The 21,203-nt window shown below is 57.8% G+C and overlaps 2 protein-coding genes across 2 annotated transcripts; both read right to left on the bottom strand.

The window, feature by feature from the left end:
- Positions 1-38: 38 nt before the first annotated feature.
- Positions 39-577, bottom strand: GAST (gastrin). The gene is made up of 2 exons (XM_005140281.3): positions 339-577; positions 39-221 (listed from the first exon to the last, which is right to left on the bottom strand). The coding sequence occupies exons 1-2, from the start codon at positions 535-537 to the stop codon at positions 109-111; spliced, it is 312 nt and encodes a 103-aa protein (XP_005140338.2). The 5' UTR covers positions 538-577; the 3' UTR covers positions 39-108.
- A 3,459-nt stretch (positions 578-4,036) lies between these two features.
- LOC117437106 (eukaryotic translation initiation factor 1) lies at positions 4,037-5,568 on the bottom strand. The gene is made up of 4 exons (XM_034070329.1): positions 5,427-5,568; positions 5,017-5,180; positions 4,808-4,909; positions 4,037-4,258 (listed from the first exon to the last, which is right to left on the bottom strand). The coding sequence occupies exons 1-4, from the start codon at positions 5,455-5,457 to the stop codon at positions 4,214-4,216; spliced, it is 342 nt and encodes a 113-aa protein (XP_033926220.1). The 5' UTR covers positions 5,458-5,568; the 3' UTR covers positions 4,037-4,213.
- Positions 5,569-21,203: the final 15,635 nt, after the last annotated feature.

Genomic DNA, 21,203 nt, shown 5'->3' with positions numbered 1-21,203 from the left:
TCCCAGCTCCTCCCAGCAAAGTCATGACCAGCAGCACCTGTAGTGCCAAGGCTTTATTGCAGGAAGGGACGTGCACTGAGTGTGCTGGTGCTCTGCACAGTGCGGCTGCTACACGGCATCGATCGAGTCCTCAGCACTGCGGCGGCCGAAGTCCATCCAGTCGGGGTAGTAGAGGTCGTGCAGATCCTCCATCCCCTCGTAGCCCTTGTGGTCACTCAGCTCTGCCGAGGCAAGGGCAGCAGGTTATTGCTGCCCCGGCCTGGGGGTTGGCATGGGGGTGCTGGGATGTGCCTTACGGAGCCTTCCCCTAGGGCTGCCCCCCCTGCACCTCCTGGTACCTGTGAAGATGTGGGGCAGGAACCTGGAGATGAGATGCTTCTGCTCCTGGGACAGGGGCTCTGGCCAGTCCCGCCGGACCAGGCTGCCTGGGGACCGGGGGGGATCCCCCCCAGCACCTGGGGCCTCTGCTGCTGGCCGGCACAGGCAGGCGGTGGCTGCGATGGTGAGGATGAGGCCGATGCAAACCTTCACCTTCATGGCTGTGGAGAGACTGAGCGGGGAAGGGGAGCAGAGGGCCTGCGGCCATGGGACAAGGGACACATGCTCAGCCTGTGGCAAGAGGTGGCCCATGCAGGAAACTCATCCTCAGGACATGGCCAGTTCACAAACCCCCTCTGTCCATCCCAGCAGGTCCCCAAGTCCCTTCCATCCCTCCCAGCTGGTCCTCAAGTCTTCTCCATCCCTATCTCCTGGTTGGTCCCCAGGTCCCCTAGAATGGACTCAAGTTGGAAGGGAGCCATAAGGATGGAGCCCAACTCCTTGTGCCTCACAGGATTACCTAAAACTAAACCATACGACCAAGAGTGCCCAGAGCACCTTGAACACTGCCAGGCAGGGAGCAGCAGCTCATCCCTGACCTTGCCTGCTCCCCACATCCCCTCCATCCCTCCGCTCTGTCCTCACCTCCATCCCAGTCCCCAGCCCTCCAGGACTCACCTGCTGGCTCCGGGCTCAGCAGTGCCTCAATCCAGGGCTCAGCTCTGCTTTTAAAGGCGCCGCCGCCACTGCCCCACCCTGGGGCGGCTCTGAACCCACCTGCAGCACCCGGGGATGCATGGAGAGATGGACACACATGGAGGGTGTCTGTGTATACACATACGTGTATGTGTGTGTGTATATCTATATGGAGACCACAGTGGGTAGTTGGCAGTGGTTGCATGCATATGTGTATAAATGCACAGCTCTTTACCCCTACCCCTCTATCTCCAGCTTTGTATTTCATAGACACATCTGTATGAAATAGATCAATGTATACACACTGAGAGCTATGTATGTGTGCAGATACATACAAACATACACAGGTATAGCTGTAGACGTGTGTATATGCAAACACACATGCCTAACATGCATGCACATGTAAATATATAAGCATGAATGCAGAGCTTGACAGTGATATAGCCATATATATACACAGATCCATACACATACAGAGCTATACATGCACATATACAGCTGTAAGTATACTGTATACATATATAGATAGGGATTTTCATATGTAGCTACAGAAGGACATACAGAGATAGGAGTCTCAGTGGAGCAAGCTATAGGGTACTTGGCTTGACTTGCACATATGTGTACAGAAAAGCATGGGTGGTTATCTAGCTAAACATGCACACCCTGTATGTATACATATATACCTAGAAATACTTAAGAGTCCTATGTATACATACATAGAGTGCTATATATACACAGATGCATGCACATACATGTAGGTATTTATGCATGTAGATACATGCATACATAACTAGCTACATAACTAGTACATAACTAGCTACATAGTTACATATATGGATACATATGGATACATATCTAGCTACATAACTGGCTACATCTTGGATACATAACTAGCTACAATCTATAGGAGTAGATGCAGCTGTATGTGTATGCAGGTGTACCCCCACCTCTGGCAATTGGCCTTGGTGGAGTCACAGCTGCAGGGAACTGCTGTGCACAGCCACATGCTGCAAAGAAGCCCCTTTCTGCAGCCTCTATCTCTCCTGTTACCCCAAAACACTTTGGGGTGCTCTGGGATGGGGGGGCACTCCTCACTGCCTCTGTATTTGTGGGGACACACTGTGCACCCCAGGGCTCGGTAACTCGTCACCCCTGCATCCCATATCCAGCGTATCTGCTCCCACCCACTCTGTCTTTCCATATTGACAGTTCCCCTGGCCCCCATTTACCCCCATCGATTTGTGGAGAACATTTGTCTCCCTCCTTCAATAACAGCCATGGGGTGAGGAACCGGGTGCTCTTCACTGCCCGCGCTCACCGAGTCGGTATCGGTGCTCCTCAAACAACCCCAAAACAAATGGGTTTTGAATGGGCAGGAAGGCAGCAGTGCCCCAGCCCCACGCGATCGATTCCTCGCTCCAAGGAGCGGTTTTTACAAGGAACAAACAAATTGGTTTGCAATTTCTGGCTTTTAATGGCTCAATCTGGGCCAAATGAGCCATCAGGGTCACTGGGACCAGCGGCTGCTTCCTCTGGTGCTGTGGGCTCGGCAGAGCCTTGACGCAAGTTTGCAGCCTGACCCTGGGGTGCTGCTCCCTTCTCCCAGCCCTGGGTGCACCCTGACAGGATGGGCCCAGGGAAACAGGGTGGTGGCAGCACCCTTGCTGCTGCCCAGCTGGATCTGGCTCTCTTGGGCCACACTGGGCTGAGCTGATGCCTCCTTCTTGCATCTGGAAGGCTGTGAGCTGCTGGGAGAGCCCCGCTCGACGCACGCATCGGCTGCAGTGCAGGCAGGGAAGTGGAATTCCTGGAGCTGAAGCTGCTCAGAGATCAGGCTGCTGGCACGTACACACAGCACAACGTGAGGTGCAGGCAGGGCTCCAGGTCACCTCCCTCCTCAGTGTATTCAGAGGAGCTTTGCACAACTGTGGCAATTCAGTTTCCAAGAGCAAAGTCTCTTAGCAAAGTAAATGGCGTGAGGTGAACCTGGTGCTCCACTGCAGCACATGGAGCAGGACTGGAAAACCAGGATGGCTGCAAGCAGTGAACAAACACAACACAGTTCTTCAAAAGCTGACAAGAGCTACAAAGCTGCTCCCAAGCAGGTCCCCATTTCTGCCACTACACAAGGGGCAAGTGGCCTCCCCAACCCCCCTGGCCCTCAGGGCAGTAGTTTGTCACTGCTGGAAGCACAAGCGCCCAGCACACAGGAGACCTTGCAGGGAGGGAATGAATCCACACAGGAGGCACAGCACTCAGGGTGCTCCCCACAGGAAACACCGCCAGGACCCCAGTACTGCTCCCTCCAGCAAGAGGGAAGTCCACTGAGCTCCCACAGCACAGAGCCAGCATTGTTGCTCACCTGGCTCCAGCAAGCAAGGGAATCCAGCAAGCAACTGCTTTCGAAAAGCGTTTTTATTTAAATAAGACTTTAAATACATTACATAAAACATTAAAAGAGAAACCAGGAATCTGTTACTTCACAGGGCATTAGGCAGCAGTTGCTAGTAACACACAAGCTCTACAGCTCTACCTACAAAGATATTCATTACATTAGTCCAAATCTGATCCCTTGTCAGAAGTTTAAGCCCAAGCAACAGCTCCTTTGGGTGCACTACCCCGGTACCTTGGTGCTTGCAGGGTACCAGCACCTGCCTGGCTGGGACCGCAGACATCACATCCAGTTGGCTCTTTTGTGACTCCTCTTGTTCTGACTTAAAGCTTCCCCAAATGCCTCTGCCACCAGGAGCCAGCGCTGCCCAGAGGGAAGGCGCGATCTCCCTGCACCATGTCACAGCTCACGCTTGGTGCCTCGCTCTGTGTGGGACCGCAGAAGGCATGGCAAGAATTCCCATCCATTGGAATGGAGAAGCAGCCAAACAGAGGAGCGATTCGGGCAGTCTCCAGACTGAAAGGCCCAGTCCCTTGGCTTAGCTTGGAACATCTGGATACTTTTGGCTTCAGGCTGGAGCACGCCCAACTCCCCATTTACCTCTGTGAAATGAGGGACAGCAAGACGACATAGCATGGGCTGTGGTCAGTTTATTACATCACTGAAATACACTAGTCCAGACTGAACAGTGGACCCAAGATTGTTACATTACACAAACCGGCTGGTTTTAAACTTATGACAAGGGACAGATGGGAATTTCATGGTAAGGAAATCTTCTTGCATAAAGCTTCAGTGACCCACAGGCACTTAAAACCCATGGACTTTCAGCTGGTCGTCTTTAGCCAGTCCAATCTGCAAGAAAGAAAATGCACTTTTCAGCACACTGAAGCAGAGAGGCCACTGCACCCACCCCTGCACCATGAATTGTCAAATCTCTGCTTCCCCCCAAAGTTTACATCAAAGGTCAGACCACACTTTGAAACCTTGCAACAGTGTGTGCCTCCAGCAAGAATGTGAAGAGAAAGGGAGTCCACCCTCAGCCTGTTCATCTAGTGCTATGGGAACAGGAGCTATTAGTTATTAACATAGTGCCTTGTATTAGGTAAGCATTTAGCTGGCGCTTGCAGCCAACTGGGAATGGCTTTAACCTGCCAGAGGGGAGACTGAGATGAACTCTTAGGCAGTTCTTCCCTGTGAGGGTGCTGAGGCGCTGGCACAGGGTGTCCAGAGAAGCTGTGGGTGCCCCATCCTTGGCAGCATTCAAGGCCAGGTTGGACACAGGGGCTTGGAGCAAGCTGCTCTACTAGTGGAAGATGCCCCTGTCTACTGCAGGAGGATGCAACTGGGTGAGCTTTTCAAACCCTAAGTACTTTGTGATATGACGATTCTGTGCCATCCTACCTCTACGAGGAACTGGCATATGTTCTTGCGCTGGTCACCTTGCAGCTGAATCACTTCTCCATACTCAGGGTGTTCAATTACAGTACCATTGCAGGCAAATTTCTACAACACAGAGAAGCCTCCTCAGGACCATGCAAACAGAAAGTGCTGCTGCAACCCCCCAGCCTCCCCCAAACCTCCCCCCCCAACCCCCGCGCCCCAGCACCCACCTTTTTGAAGGCTTTCACCAGTTTCTTTTTATCGTAGTCATCCGCGATGCCCTGGACTGTGGTGAGGGTCTTCCTGCCGTTCCGCTGCTGGATCCTTATATGGATGTAGTCCTCAGTGCCGGCAGGGAGCAGGTCATCACCCTTACTTGCATCAGCAAAGGGGTCTGCAGAGAGCGCCGGTTACAACCCGCCCTCCGCGCTCCCATTGGCCACCCCGCACGCCCGTCACACGGCGGCCCCGCCCCTTCCGCCTCCAGCCCCGCCCCCCCGCCCCACCCGCGCCTGACGCAACCGGCGCCAGGAATAGCAACTGCGCCACGGGCGGGGCCGCGGGGCGGGGCTCCGGGGCCGCTCCCCCGCCCGGCCCGGCCCGGCCCGAAGCGGCCGCCGCCGCCGCACAAAGGGCTCACCGAAGGGCTGGAGGTTCTGGATAGCGGACATACGATATACGGTACGCTTCCCTTCGCGGGGCGGCGGCGGCGGAGGAGGCGGAGGAGGCGACGCGAGCGGCTCTCAGCGGAGGATGCTCTCACGGCGGCGGCTCGAGACGCTGTCAGGGGGGCGGGACTGGAGCGGCCCGCTTATATACCGCCTCCGTGTGACGCCAGCACGCACGAGAAACGAGGGCGCTGATTGGCCTGCTTGCCGGGAGCGTCGCAACGCACTGCCGAACGTGACCGCGCCCTAGCTGGCGTGAGAGGCGCTTGCGCGTGCGCAGCAGAGGCCCGCGCGAGGGGAGGAGGGGAAGGGGCCTGCACGCAGGCGCAGAGCGGCGGCTGCACCGCGGGGCCTCGCCACAACCGGAGCCCGTCCGGTGCCGTCCGGTGCCATCCGGTACCCCCGCTTCGGACACCCCTCAACAGGGGCTCAGCCCACGTGTGAGACAGGCCCGGTGCAGGGCGGAGTCCCCGGAGTGGGGACCTGGGGCATGCTCGGGTTCACCTCACCGTGAGGACCCCCCGAGACGGCCCCGGGACTGCCGCATCCACAGGGATGTGTAGCGATAGGACAAGGGGGAATGGCTTTAAACTGACGTCCCTGGCAGTGCTCAAGGCCAGGTTGGACACAGGGGCTTGGAGCAGCTGCTCCAGTGGAAGGGGTCCCTGCCCGTGGCAGGGGTTGGAGCTGGAGGAGCTTTGAGGTCCTTTTCAGCCTACACCATTAAGAGATTCAATGAGCCCACTCCCTCTCACCCTGTGCAGGTGCTCACAGCCTGGGTCTGGCCTTGCAGAGCCGAGCACAGGCTGGTTTATCTGCCCTGGGCTCCACACCTTGGGGATCACTTCTTTATATGCTCCTGCCTGAGAAGACTCAGGCCCAGCCTGGAGAGCTTCCCTGTGGATGTGTTCGTCACTCAGCTATCACCATGATGGCAGCCAAGCTTGAAGCCATATGCAGCTAGAAATTGGGCTTCTCTGCTCCTTTTCCATGGCTGCTTGGCAGAGAGAAGCTCTGAGGGTGCTGCAGAACACAATGTTCTTGTGAGAGGGCCTGGGGGCTCCTTGATGCCAAAGGGAAACGCTCAAGTTATCACCCAAATCTGCCAGAAAAGGAAGCATTTTTAAACAAAGGAAGCAAGTCCCCTTGTACTTACTGCATTTCAACCCTGACAGTCAGACCTTGGCATTTAATGACATTAAAAGCATTTAATCCTCCTTCTGAGTCCTAATTTGGGGGCCAGGAGCCTGGGGCTCAGTGTTCAGTATGAGCTGCTAGAGGAAGACACTTCATCATTTCCCTGGTGACTGTTGCGAGGTTAAAAACCCCTCACAAAGGGATGAGTGTCTCCTAGCACTGGCTCAGCACAGTGCGGAGCAGGGGCTGCTGGCAGGTGAGCATCATCACACCCAGCTCAAAGGTGTTCTAAAAATACACTGAGAGCCCAGTATGAAGATCAGTAAATCTCCTACACAATTAATGGGGTCAGAAGCCATAGGGAGCTGTGTATGGAGCAGGAATATTGCCCCCAGGGAGACACAGGTCAGTTGTGCTGCATCTACCGGGCTGTAGGTCGGTTATGGGCTCCTTTCAGGTCTCCTGTGGCCGCAGCTCACTCTCTGTAGGGTTTTCCTGCCCTGTTCTGGAGCCATCTCTGACTCTCGGTGTGCTTTTGACCAGTTATTGGCATCTAGGTGTCCTGCCATCTCGAGTCCGGCACTCCTCACATGCTTCAGATGTTGCATCCTTCTTGGGGGGGTTTATTTAAGATAAAGGCCAATGGTTTATCTTGCACTAGGCAGAAGGAATGTTTGTGTTGCTGTATTTCAGTGTCTCTCAAGCATCTGTCACTCTTGTCTGTATGTGACAGAACTGGCTGACGTTTCCATTCAAATGTGCATTTGCTCCATCACCACCAGGCAGATGGCTCTTCCCTCTCCTCTTTTTCTGATCACATTTTCCTTCTCTCCCAGGAAAGGCACATGTCTCTAGCAGGCACATCCTGGTGTATCCAGACAGCCGGGAAGCAATCAGGGATTTACACTGCATCTTTCTGCTAGAGGCACTTCGAAGTCCTCACTGCAGCAGAAGGGCTGAGTTTGGTATTCAGTGCCAGAGTCCCTGGTACCTCTTGACGATGCTGCTGGGCAGACTGGTCTCACATTGAACCAGGATGCCCCACAGAGGCAATTTATTAGCGTTGCTACAGGCTCACACTGTGCATAGGGCACATCCCGGATTGTAGCCTCACCCTTGGACTCCCAGAGCCTTTGGTGAACAACCAAGAGGCAAGAGTGTGTTGAACAGCAGAGCAGAGCCCATCGCTAGCAGGGAAATGTTAACATCCATTTTCCGTCCTTCAGAGCAGGATTAATGTCGGGTGGCTTCAGCTCGGCACGGAGGCTTTGACCCTCGCACCCTCCTCACCTCGATCCATCCTTGGGTGCTCGGTCCCGACCGCCTCCTGCCTCCCTGCCCAGGGAGGTGCCACCTCCCAGGGATGCTCTTGTCCCTGCTCCCCACGAGGTGGCAATGCTGATCTTCGAATCTCTCAGCAGGCGGCACCAAGCTGCTGCAGCTTTTGTGCCCAGTGCCTGGCAAATGACCATCTCCATCCCCTCTAGGCTGAACACAGGAAAACCCCCGTGTTGGTTCATGGTGATGTCTGGTGAGCTGCCAGGCTGGCTTTAGGGTCAGCAGGAGGAGCAAAGAGGACCCAGAACAGGCTGTGCAGGGCATTCCTCCACCCAGAGCCCTGTGGTTGTGCTTTGGGCCGAGGTGGCTTCTAGAAACCATCCCATCCCTCAGCAGCGAGTGGCTGCCCAGCACTGGGGCTCCAGCTCAACCCTGTATGTGTCACAATGGGCAGTGCAGCTCACCCTGCTCATGGGTGCCCTTGGGTGGGTGATCAGCCCTGGGTTGTGGCAGGGTCTCGCAAAGGCCATTTCACCCTGTGCTCTGAGGTGGGTGTCTTGGTGCCCCTCTGATACACCTGGGAAGTGCAGTGGAGAGGCAGGAAGCATCCTGGCCTTTTGCTTTACTGCTTCCCCAGCGGCTCACATGCCCTCCGGGCTGAGACATTCCTAGAAACCAGCTTTTCTCCTGGCACATCCTTCCTGCAGCCTCCGTGTGACTGCACAGGAATGGATTCAGGATGAGCTGGAGTTCTGGTGTGCAGGATTTGATCCCATTAATCAGCGAAGGCAGCACTGAGAGGCGGCAGCCCCGGTGACTAACCTGCTCCTGGAAGGAGCAGAGGCATGGCCGGGGTGAGCCCCAGCGCAGCGAATCCCAGTCTGGCTGCTCCAGTACCAGATTCCCCTTCCTTACACAGCCACTCCTGGCAACTCACATCCCAACGTTTGCAAAACCTGGAAGCGTTTATTTAAGGAGCAAGTGAGCCAACCTCTGCCCAACGTGAGGTGCAGGATGCTCTCTGTGATACCCGTGTCGGATGCTCCAGGGATGGAGGCACTGGATGTGCTGTGACATCCAAAGGAGGGTTTCACATGCGTCCTCCTCACACTACAGCCTTGTCCCAGTGCAGCCTTTTCCCCTGCAGCAGCCATCTGTGGGCACGTCCCAGTTCCCACCTGACTCCTAGTGCCTGCTGTGTTGCAGTCACCTTTCTGCCCATCCTCTGCCTTTGCCAGGGCTGGCTGTGACACCTCTCCTGTCCGCGAGGTGCCAGGAGAGCTCTGAACACAGCAGCTCAGCCCAGCCTGGGGCTGCTGAACAGGCAGGGTGCTGGCTCCCAGCCCGGCTCAGCCTCTCCCTGCCTGCACTTGGGCCACGCAGCCTCCCCTGGCTGAGATCGTGCCTGTGGCCGCCTTGTGCTGTGCCCCGGGTGGGTGCTGGGGGCTGCAGCCCAAGTGCTCTGTCCCACAGGTGTGTCGAGGGGTAGGGGATCCCATGGGTGTCCTGCAGACGGGTGCTGTACCTTCCACTGCCACCCAGCCAGTGCCAGTGTTGTTCCCATGGGGCTCATCCCAGGGATGCCCTTGGCTGAGGTTGAGGTCTCCATGCACACACTGTCAGTGCTCACCTCAAATAAACACCCACCTTGTTGGGGTCACCATGGCCCGGACAGCCCCATCCCTCACCTGGGGAACTGGCATCAGCATGGAGCAAACCTGCCATGGGAGCAGCCATCACAGGGGCTGGGAAGTGTGGGAGCAGCTCCGGAGCCAGCTCTTGTGCCCAGCTCAGGACACCAGCAGCATGTTCAGCTCTACCTGGCCTTGCTCTGCCCATGGGGCTGCCAGAGGTTTTTACCAAGGCAGATCCAGGCTTGGGGTCGGGCTGCTCTGGGCACTGCAGGCTCCAGCAGCCCCGTGTGTGTCAGGGGGAGGGCAGAGACAACTCTGGGCTCTGTGGCTGCTCCCCCCAGTTCAGTGACTGGGAACGTGTCCAAAGGCTTTCCTGCAGTGGCAGGGCTCAGAGCAGGCAGGGCAGCAACAGGAGCCGCACAGGGGAAGCCATGACAGGGTTCTGTGTTCAGGCTCTGCTGATGCAGGATGGGAGCCTCAGCACCAGGCAGAGGCAGGGATCGCCCCAGCTCGGCCTGTTCACACATGTCAGCAAATGTGCTTTTGCCAACCACGTCCTGTGTTTCCTTCCCCCATGGGAAGGGGTGAAGGTGCCAGGCTCAGCTCCCGCAGCCTGGAGCTGGCTGGCACGAGGAGGGGTCTGTAGCACAAGGCACAGGGTTGAGAGGGGATTTAACTCCTCTCCCGCTGCTCCTGCCCTGCTTGGCTCCATCCCATGCCCTGTGCAGTGGGGCAGGGGCACTGTGGCCGTCCTGCTCCTCAGCCCCCAGTGGAGCTGGGCAGCATCACCCACCCTGGAGGACACTGCCTGCTCTGTGCAGGGAGAGACCCTGGGAAGGGGCTTTGCTGGAAGTCTTGTGTGCCAGGCAGGGCTTTGTGGGAGCTCAGCACCAGCACCAGCACTGGTGACACCCATAGACACAAGGCAGCCCAGCCTGGGCCCTTTCCTGCCCTGCTGGGTGCCTGGCTATGGGGATATCCTGAATGCACTGGGAAAAGCCACAAGCCCCCCCTCCTGGGTGCCTGCATGCATGGCCCTGTGCTGCCAATGCTGCCTGACACAATAGGGAACGGAGACCCCTGTTATGGCATGGCAGGGACAAGAGGGGAAGAGCTTTGCTGTGCTGCTCTCCTCATGCATCTGGAGGGCTCCAAGACCCATGAGAACAGCAACCCCTTTCCCCTGCAGAGCACTGCCCCATGCATCTCAGCCCTGAGGGTTACCCCCTGCTCAAGCCAAGGGAGGAACCCACCCTTCCTGCAAGCAGCCCTGCTCAGGCATCTGACCCTGCCCTGTGTGACAGAGGACACGGGCCTGAACCCACCCCTCACTGAGCAGGGGTGAAGGCACAGGGGATCTGTGGGGTAAGAGCAGCAGTGATGGTGAGCACAAGGCAGAGTCCCCACTCTGCTGACGTGAGCAGAGAGAAGGGGCAGGTCAGGCCGAACACCTGGGTCAGCATCTGCCTCGCTCCAAGCTGGCGTTTCACTTACAAGGCAAAACCCGAGGGGGTGTGGGCAGGTCCTGCCCCACGGCCGGGCATGCTCATCCCTGCCCGCACACATCAGCTGCCCCAGGCCCAAACACTGGCGGGCGCCCAGCGCTGCCTCCTCCCTCGGTGCCTCTTGTGAAACCCTTGGCTGCAGCATGGGGCCGGGCCAGGAGCCAGGAGCAGGACCTGGGGTCCCGGTGCCCTGGCACCAGAACCCAGACATGAACGGGGATGGGGGGGGCACCGGGAAGGGGAGCTCTGTGGGTTGCAGTGGTGGACAGGGGGGGTGCCTGAGGTCCTTCTGGGCACTGTGGCTGCCAGAGCCACAGCTCCAGTTTGCTGCCATGTTCTTGCCTGGCCCCCCATGCCCACTTGTGCTGCCCAGAGCTGCCTGGGCACCCTGCGGGTGCAGGAGCAGCTCATTTTGCTTGCTCCATGGTGCCAGGCAGCACAGAGCTGTTCTGGCCCCTCATGTCAGCAGCCAGCACATGCTGGCCTGAGACAGGGGAAGGGCAGCAGGCTGTGGCTTGGGGTCCAGATGGAAAACATCTCAGCCTCATCCCCTTCCTCTGGTTACAAGATGTCAGGCCTCTCCCAGCAGCAGCACCCCAGAGATGACACCAGGGATGAGCCCTCCCCAGGGCACCCTGAATCCCCCCCAGTTCCCCCACCAAGGCATCTGCAGGCAGCACTGCTGTAGGAGTGCTGCTCAGCCACCATGTCCTTGGCTTCCCAACAGCCGCTGTGCTCACCCCATGGAATGAGGCTTCCCTGGAAAACCAGGTCAAGATGGAGCCATGGCCTTTCTGCAAGATGCCGCAGATGTTGCTGTGCTGGTGCCATGGGCTTAGCCTTGTGTTGACCAGGAGGCAGAGCTATGGTGGCTGCTTTGGTGTGGGGCAGGAAGGGCTGGTGGATGGAGCAGGTTTTGGGGGCACAGCAAAGCCCAGGGCCTGGATGCTCGTGTTGGCTGTGAGGCCGCAGCACCCAGCATGGCTCTCACCAAGCTGGGGCCTGGTTTGAGTGAAGCCCCAGAGGGCTGAGGTCAGAGATGGGGACACTGCCCTGCTCCAGCACAGCTCAGTTTCAGCCTTGGCTCCTTGAAGAGGGTCAGGCATAAATACCCCCACAGCCCTCCCTGCTCAGGGGGGTCTCTCTGAGCCCCTGCCCTTGCTGGAAGCAAACACAACCCAGGGGCTGGGGCAATGGGTGCACTGTGGCTGCGTCAGCCGGTGTCGGGCGCTGACGCAGCCGCGTCCTGCCGCAGCTTGTCCCACGCCAGCGCCACGCTGTGATTAGTGAGGTGGGTCCTGCCTGCGTTCCCATCGCCAGAGTCACGGCCGCACCCGGGCCGGGTGTGCCGCAGCCCAGTGAGGAAACCCTCCTGCTTGCAAAACACCTGGTGCTTGGCACAGTGCTGGTGCCGCCTTTCCCAGCAGCTCCTGGAGCCAATTTCCAAGGCTGAGGACATGGCCAAGCCAATGCTCCAGACCCCAGCAGGGTTGGTCATCAGGGTCCCAGCGGGGAGGGGATGCAGGCAGGGACCCACAGTCTGAGTGTGGGACAGCCCCATGCCATGGGATTCACACACCGCACATGGTGTGCATGGAGCCCCAGCTCCCCAGCCCCATGCGCAGGGCACAAAGACCTTGCTGCCTGGTTGGCAGTGCCATGTGTCACACTGGTCTGGCTGGTGTGACCATGTGCCACAGTGTCCTCACTGGTGTGAACCCTGTTCTTGGTCTTGCCAATTGGCCATGGACCTGCATGGGGCATGGGCCTCACTGCAGTGACGCTCACGTCACTGCTGCTGCAGCACACAGCAGCCAAGGCCAGCAGCAGGACACCAGTCCCAGTGATCCCACCAAGGTGAGCTCGATGCTGGAGCACTGGCACAGGAAACATGACGGTAATGGGAGCCGGAGCTCTGGCAAGGGCTGTGCTGGGGGAACCGGCTGCCTGTGTGTCTCCATGTTCACTGGGTACAGGGGAGAGCACAGGGGACAGGAGGGATTTGGGTCCTTCCCTGCTGATTTAGCAGCCAGGAAGGGTGGGATGTGACCAAAGGGGCTCGGCGGGTCCAGCCCTGTTAATGTGGGGAGCGCTGGTTGCCTGCTGCTGTGTGCAGACAGAAGAGCCCTGAGCAGACATGGACCCTTTGGCCCAGTGAGTCCCCTGATTCCCCTCATCCCTCACAACAGCCCCGGACCCAAGCCCCATGTCCTGGCAGTCACTGGGGAGCCATCCCCAGCCATGGTGAAGGTGAAGGAGCTGGTTGGCCACCACCAGGCTCCATCTCCTGGGGACACTGCTGCAAACCCCCCAGCTTCCAGACACCACAACCCACAGCCTCTGACCCCCTGGTGAAGCACAGCCAGGCCCAAAGGCACCAACGGGGCAGCAGGAGAGGGGATGGGGCTGTGTGCAGCACCCAGGACAAGTCCGGGAAGGGGCAGGCAGGAGCCCCTTGGCCCTGGGCCTCGCGGGTCCCCACGCAGGGCTGGGGCTGGCAGCGCAGGTGGAAAATTATTTCTCAGGAACTGGCTGATGGTGAAAGTGGTTTCCAGGTGTGTCCCAAGAGGAATGTAAATCCCTTGGAGTCCTCACCTCCCTCTAATTAACTGGCAGACAAGTTCTAGCTTGGCGCTGGGCCGCCCAAGCTGCGGGCGTGGGAGTGCAAGGGTGACGCAGGCATGTTCCTGCAGCACACACATCCCCTCCTGTCCCTGCAGCACACACATCCCCTCCTGTTCCTGCAGTGCACACATCCCCTCCTGTCCCTGCAGCACACACATCCCCCCCTGTCCCTACAGCACACACATCCCCTCCTGTCCCTGCAGCACACACATCCCCTCCTGTTCCTGCAGTGCACACATCCCCTCCTGTCCCTGCCGCACACACATCCCCCCCTGTCCCTGCAGCACACACATCCCCCCCTGTCCCTGCAGCACACACATCCCCTCCTATCCATGCAGCACACACATCCCCCCCTGTCCCTGCTGCACACACATCCCCCCCTGTCCCTACAGCACACACATCCCCTCCTGTCCCTGCAGCACACACATCCCCCCCTGTCCCTACAGCACACACATCCCCTCCTGTCCCTGCAGCACACACATCCCCCCCTGTCCCTACAGCACACACATCCCCCCCTGTCCCTACAGCACACACATCCCCTCCTGTCCCTGCAGGATACATCCCCTCCTGTCCTGTGTCCTCCAGCCCGGCTGTTCCATGGGTTTACCCCACATTGTGCTGTCCCACCCGGAGCACAGAGCCTTCTCCATGCCGGAGCAGGCAGTGTCCTAGCCCTGGAGTCTCAGCAGACCCAGGACAAAGGTGCCTCCCTGGCTCTGTGGGATGGGTCTGGCCATGCAGGACACAGGCTGGGCTGCAGCCTGGCCCTTGCCCGGAGCATCCTCACCCTCCCCAGCTCTGCAGCCACCATCCCCATGACATTGCTGGGGTGCAGTGGGCATATTTCTGGCAGCTGTGAGCCTGCAGATGCCAAAGACCCTCAGATTGTGGGGCTGTCAAAAAAAAAGAGCCATTGGATGGGGCTGACAGTGTCTGGTGCATCTCCGGGGAGGCCTGTGCAGCCAACAGCCAGAACAAGTACACAGAGGCTGCCTCATGCCCCTGACACAGCAACTTGGGGCTGGGGGCTCGGGGTGAGCTTGCTGAGGGCATCCACAGAGCAGGCTCACTTGGGAAGGAGCCCTGTGCTGCTCCCACACACCACAGCTGGGTCTCTGCATGCTCATGCTGCAGGCATGCAGCAGTTGGGGTCGGTAACAGGCAGGGTGCCCACGGGACGCTGCCTGCAGCACGAGTGGTGCCATCTGTGGCTACAGCTCAGGAGTACCTACAGACATGAGGCACCCTCGCGTGCACACCCTTGCACACTCCTTCACCTTCGTCTCCTTCCCTCTCCACCCAGGAAGGGCGAGTGCCCAGCGCTGCTGGCAGGAGGCAGGCGCCGGCTCAGTGCCAAGCGCGGTGCTCTAGTGGCTCTGCCTGTGCCGGGAGTGGGCGCAGCGCTGTCTGCATGGCTGTGGTGTGGGGCTGCTGGGGAGCACCATGAAAGCAGGACCCAGGGCTTGGCTGTGACCAGCACTGAAGGGTGCGTCTGGCCCCGGTGTGATGCACCCGTAGTGTAGTGGCCGTGCCCTGCCTCGCTGCGAGGTTCTGGCCCCTCACACAGCAGGAGTCCAGTGCGAGGAGCAGCATCTCACGGCAAGGCAGGGAATGGGTGTCCATGCAGTACAGCCCAGCACCCTCTTGCACAGCCGAGCACCTCCCTGCACTCTACCCTCAGACCTGAACACCCCAACGCATCCCAGAACTCCCCTGCATCTTCTACTGCGCCTGCACACCCCTGAACCTCCCAGTACCCCCTGAAAACCGCATCCCCCCCCGCACTGCCCGCACCCCTCCGCACACCCGCTCTGTGGCGCCGCGCCGTCTATGGCCAGCAGAGGGCGCCCGTGCGCAGCGGTTGCGCCCCCCAGCGCCGCCCTGCGGATCCCGGCAGAGGAACGGGGCCGGTCCCGAGGGGGAGCGATGCACCGAGACCACCGGGGCTGCACCCAGCCGTACAGCCCCCGGCCATGCAGCCCCCGGTCATGCAGCCCCTGGCCATGCAGCCCCCGGCCCTGCAGCCCATGGCCATGCAGCCCCTGGCCATGCAGCCCATGGCCATGCAGCCCCTGGCCATGCAGCCCCTGGCCATGAAGCCCCTGGCCGTGCAGCCCCCGGCCCTGCAGCCCGCGGTCATGCAGCCCATGGCCATGCAGCCCCTGGCCATGCAGCCCCTGGCCATGAAGCCCCTGGCCATGCAGCCCCGCTCCTATGCCATGTGGTGCCGTGCAATGTGGATGAAGCTCAGTCCTGGCATTTGCTCATCCCTGCAGTGAGTGGTTGAGCACAGTTATTTGGATTAACAACAATAACACCAGAGGCAGAGGAGCCGATCCCAGAGCTGCAGCTCATAATTACTGTTACCTATCGGGCGCTGCAGGCGGGCGGCAGCCAGCGCTGCACCAGGCCCGGGCAGGCAGCACCGGCTGCGCTTTGAACTCACGCACAAAACCATTAGCGCAGCGGGTGGAGCCCAGGCTGTCAGACGGGGCCGCTGCGGGGCACGGAACCCGCGGGGCACGGCGGCTGCTGCGGGGGGAGCGGGGCTCCCGGTCCTCGGGGCAGCCGGGGATGGGCGGTGGGCGCGGGCGGCTCCAGTGTTGTCAATGGCCTCGGAACGCTTCCTGCCGGGCAGGTAACGGCCGTAGTGTGGGGACCCCCCCGGCACAGCGGCTCCGTGGGAACCCCCACGGCCACAGGGGATTCCTGGGAGCTCCCCCCGCCCCGCAACCTCCTGCCATGGGCACAAGGTGATGGGCACAGCCGGAGCCTCGCCACCTTCTCACAGGCAAGATCCATTGCAAACATCAGCCCTCACGCAGCAACAGGCAGGGACTCGGGAGGGGTAAATCCTGCCAGAGGGGCCACCTCAAAGCCCTCCTCCAGAAGGGATCAAAGTAAGAGCCAGGGTCCCACCCGGAGAGGGGCTTCTGCTTGGGACAGTGCCAGGAAAGCACAGTTCATGGGGACTGTTCCCATTGCTTGTGCCCATTGTCCCGTGGCATCAGGGCTGTGTGTGCAGAGTGAGTCTGCACAGAGGCCAGGATGAGTCCTGGAAGTGGGAGGGTACTAAAAGCCATCAGAAGCTGTCATGGGGCTGGTGGAATCCCTGTCATCAACCCTGGCTTTGGCACATCCACCCAGGCTCCTTCGGAATGACAGGCCAGGAGGAAGATGCAACTCCTGCCCTTCTGCAGGCATGAGTATCTCCAGTCTGATTCAGTACCTGTCTCATCCCACTGCCAGCAACATGGGTGTCCCCAAGCCAGGATTCCCATCAGTGGCTTGGAGACCTGGCCTGGAGTCACTGTAGGTGCAGTGGGTGTGGGCAGTGAATGGATGTGGGAGCTGCTGTTTGCCTGCAGTCAGCATGGGAAAGTATGTGTGCAACTCCCTGCCTGCTCTGCCAGGCGCAGTGAGGGGAGAGGAATGAGCAGACAGGGTGTGATTGTATTTCCACACTGATGGAATGAGACATGAGGAGATGCAAGAGCCGCTTGCTATCGGGAAGACAGACACTGACAAAACAACGTGGGAAACTCCGAAGGTCGGAGTTGGCTGCGAAGATAGAGCTGAAGTAATTCATGATAGCTTGGGAGTTTGGCTCTGCTCAGACACAAAAGATACTCATAGAATCCCAGACTGGTTTGTGTTTGAAGGGATGCTTAAAGCTCCTCCAGCTCCAACCCCTGCCACGGGCAGGGACCCCTTCCACTGGAGCAGCTGCTCCAAGCCCCTGTGTCCAACCTGGCCTTGAGCACTGCCAGGGATGGGGCAGCCACAGCTTCTCTGGGCACCCTGTGCCAGCGCCTCAGCACCCTCCCAGGGAAGAGCTTGTGTCTAAAAGCACATTTCAGTCTCTCATCTTTGGTCTGGAATACTGACACTTGCTGGAATGGGCTCCTCATTCAAGCCAGGCTTTGGAGACAAGACTGTGATTGAAAACTGTTCAGTGTCTATTGGTAGAAGTGCAGCAGACAGCAGTGCTCAGAGAGCTGCCAGCACTGCAGGAGGTCACAGCTCCTGGGTGGCTGCGAGGATGAGTAACTGCAGCTGGTCCAGGGGGAAGAGCTTGAAGGATCTGTTTAAAGACTATCTAGTGCCAGCCAGGTCTGTGATCCCCACAGCAGAGCAGAGATAACCACAGTGCTCTGCACTGCCCAGCCATGGCTGAGCTGCTCCCATAGCCAAGTGAACTGGCTGCACTCGCAGCTGATTCACTGGGAATCACTCCTGTAAGGGGAGCTCCTTGGCACACCTTGTGCTGAAACGGGCAGAGCGGGTCCCAGGCCACAGAGCAGGTCTGAGCTCCAGCAAGGTGCTGATGGAGGCAGCTTGTGAAGCACACAGGGCCAGGCCTTCGCCTGATGCTCTGCAAACAGGCTGTGGCTTGGGCCATCACGGAAGAAGCATCACCCTCTTCCACATTCACCAAGAGGAAGTTCAGGTTAGATATGATGAAGTAGTTCTTTACTGTGAGGGTGGTGAGGAGCTGGCACGGGTTGCCCAAAGAAGTGGGAAATGCTCCATCCCTGGCAGTGTTGAAGGCCAGGCTGCACAGAGCCTTGGGTGACATGTGTGAAACACCCCTGCCCATGGCAGGGGGTTGGAGTTGGATGATCCATCCCAAAGCATTCTATGATTCTAAGAGGAGAAAAGGGCTTGTTGAGGACCCAGCGTGGCCCTGACCCAGCACTGCCAATGGAGGCTGCTGCCAGGTTCCACAGGAAGAGCAAGGTCTGGCTTTGCCATTGCAGGACTCAGTTTGAGCCCAGAGAAGGACAAATGAGTCCTCCTCTCCAAGCAGCCCTTCACGCTCCTGCTCTGTCACTGCCTCCCCCTTGTACAGCTGAAGGGGACCTGGCCGTGCTGCCTGTCTCCTGCACCCTGCAGGCATCCCAGTGGGCAGGAGGGGTCAGACGGGGTGAGCATCACCCATCACCCTGCCTCTGTGGCTGCACTCTGAGCTCCTGATGGCCACTTGCCCTGAGCCTGTACCACAGCAGTTTCCATTGCACACACACCACAGAATTTCCTTTCATGGTAAGAGATCTAGGATTGTTTTCCTCCAGATAGGGAGGGGTCTGTCAGGACATGTCCTAGCAGATGATAATCAGCAGCTGAGATAGAAGCAAAGACCTCATATTTCACTCCACACCTTGATATATTTGTTACCCATTTTGGTGCTGTTCAAACCTTCAGAGCGAACCTGTCAGCAGGGGTAAAGCCGGTGCCTGACGTTCCTTACAGGCAGGAGACATCTCTGCTAGGGTTGCATCCTTCAGCTGGTGTCTGCTGTAACAGGCACTGGGGAGAAGCTGCCCCACAGGGAAACCCAGTGATTTCTAATTAGCTCCTATTCATGACATTAAAGCACAATTAAGTGCTATTGTTTGAGGGAAATGCACCACACTGGCCTGGCCTTTTCTCACCACCCTCACCACAAGGGGTTACTGCGTGTGCTGCCTGTCCACTCCTAACATATAATTGCATTCACTTCCCTTCCTATGCGAGTTCTGCTCTTCCTTTCCCCCTGCAGCACAGCAGAGGCAGAGATAGCATCTACGGCATGCTTCTTGTTGCAACAGCCTCTGATACCATCTCCTGAGCATTGCGATAGGTTTTGTTGGGGCTTTTAAGATTTATCTCAAGGGGATTTATTGCAGGTGAGTGTTTCAGCAGAGCCTGGGAGACTGAATTCTTCTGGGAACATAAAATAGCTGCAGTGGGGCATGTTCCTCTGTATAATCCTGCCCTGTCGAGCCAGCGCAAGGGGAACTCTGCAGAGGGTTTCTCACTTCAGAGCAGGGCTGGTTTGGGGATCGTTGCTCAGGAGCTCAGCCATGGGTCAGGGAAGAAAGAAAAGAAAGAGAAAGAAAGAAAGAAAGGAAAGGAAAGGAAAGGAAAGGAAAGGAAAGGAAAGGAAAGGAAAGGAAAGGAAAGGAAAGGAAAGGAAAGGAAAGGAAAGGAAAGGAAAGGAAAGGAAAGGAAAGGAAAGGAAAGGAAAGGAAAGGAAAGGAAAGGAAAGGAAAGGAAAGGAAAGGAAAGGAAAGGAAAAGAAAGGAAAGGAAAGGAAAGGAAAGGAAAGGAAAGGAAAGGAAAGGAAAGGAAAGGAAAGGAAAGGAAAGGAAAGGAAAGGAAAGGAAAGGAAAGGAAAGGAAAGGAAGAAAGAAAGAAAGAAAGAACATCCATTGGGCAAGACCAGAAAAAGCTGATATTGCAGGACAATGTCCAGATCTCCTCTTAGGCTCCTGTGCCTGCTGTAAGAGGGCTCAAATGTAGGCTGAGGTTGCAAGAATACAGAGAGAAAAGCCCTAAATCCAGGTATTCCCTGCCTGTGGTGGGGCTTTGACACCTTCAGGCTGTCTTTAACTTGGTCTAAAGCATGGGGGTGACCTGAGCAGGAGGACAGAGCTCACAGCAGTTTCTGGTCCACGTGAGGGGCTCACGGCCAACACGGGAATTGCCTGGAGCAGGTCTGCTAGAGCAAACACGAGCAAAGCAAGCGTGTCTGGAAGAGCTCGGAGCAGGGGTGGCCAAGGGATGGCTCCTGAGCAGAGCTCCCACATGGCAGCTGTTGGGCAATGCTGTACCCCCCACCATGGAGGGCAGAGGGCCAGGTTGCCCCAGGACTGTGCTGGAAGCCTGGCACAGGCGGCTGCAGGCTCTGCCCTTTGCCAGCAATGGGATGCTCGACATCCCCTCCATTCCCCAGCTCACGGAGGGATGGGGCATGTGCACATCCCAAATCCCAAGAGTTTGCAGCTTGCAGGGGGGTCAAGAACCCAAATCTGAAGCCAACCAGGTCTGAGGCAGCGCTGCCCAGAGCCTAGAGCCCTCCACCCAGAGGTCTGTTTCTGGTTCAGCTTCCTCCTTGGTGGCCACCCAGGAAGATCACACCACCCCTCCTGGAGCTGCTAAAGAAAGAAAACGTGACTCCCTATTAAGTCCTTGAGATCTAACAGTGATGTAGATAAAGCGCTGTTGTTATTGTGTCCTTCAGGGAACAGATGAAAGCAGGGAGGCACTATGAATTACCAAGGGTGAGGCTGTGGGAACATCTTAGCAACTCCAAAACCAGTTAAGTGCATTAGAATGTGAAAACAGCCAGAAGGGCCCCGGGAAGGAAGGAGATCACAACAGGAGAGTGAACACAAAAGGCTTCCTAATCCCTATAACTCTTTCACTACCTCACAGGCACCTCTGCTAAAGAAAACATAACTCCTCTTATCCGAGGATGACATGGCTGGAGCCAGGCAGGCCGGGCTGGGCGTGCGCTTTCCCCTGCACACTTCAGCAGTAAAGGGATTGGTTTTTCCCAACAAAGAACACAACAGAGCAGTGTCTCCTTTCCTGGTTTCTGTTGCCTTTTTCACGCTAATACCTGTCCGGCTGCATCACCCTAATCACTGTGCTCAATCCCTTAATAGCCTGATTCAGGCGTGGCTATGGGGTGGCTGCACTGCCTAATTCTGCACATATCCTCTGCATTGTCCTGTTTAAACTCTGCTTTGCAGGTACCCACAGTGCTCTAACCCCTCACTACTCCATGTCTTGCAATACATCG

Source organism: Melopsittacus undulatus, chromosome 17, assembly GCF_012275295.1.
Source record: "Melopsittacus undulatus isolate bMelUnd1 chromosome 17, bMelUnd1.mat.Z, whole genome shotgun sequence".
NCBI classification, from domain to species: Eukaryota; Metazoa; Chordata; class Aves; order Psittaciformes; family Psittaculidae; genus Melopsittacus; species Melopsittacus undulatus.
This window is presented reverse-complemented; position numbering and strand designations above follow the sequence as displayed.

What these genes read in the sequence shown, in the direction of transcription:
- LOC117437106 (XM_034070329.1), bottom strand. Translation starts at nt 5,457, where the DNA reads ATGTCCGCTATCCAGAACCTCCAGCCCTTCG. An exon ending in TGGTGAAAGCCTTCAAAAAG is followed by an intron (nt 4,910 to 5,016) that starts GTGGGTGCTGGG and finishes TCTGTGTTGTAG; the next exon opens with AAATTTGCCTGCAATGGTAC. An exon ending in TATGCCAGTTCCTCGTAGAG is followed by an intron (nt 4,259 to 4,807) that starts GTAGGATGGCAC and finishes TCTTTCTTGCAG; the next exon opens with ATTGGACTGGCTAAAGACGA.
- GAST (XM_005140281.3), bottom strand. Translation starts at nt 537, where the DNA reads ATGAAGGTGAAGGTTTGCATCGGCCTCATCCTCACCATCGCAGCCACC. An exon ending in CCTGCCCCACATCTTCACAG is followed by an intron (nt 222 to 338) that starts GTACCAGGAGGT and finishes TTGCCTCGGCAG; the next exon opens with AGCTGAGTGACCACAAGGGC.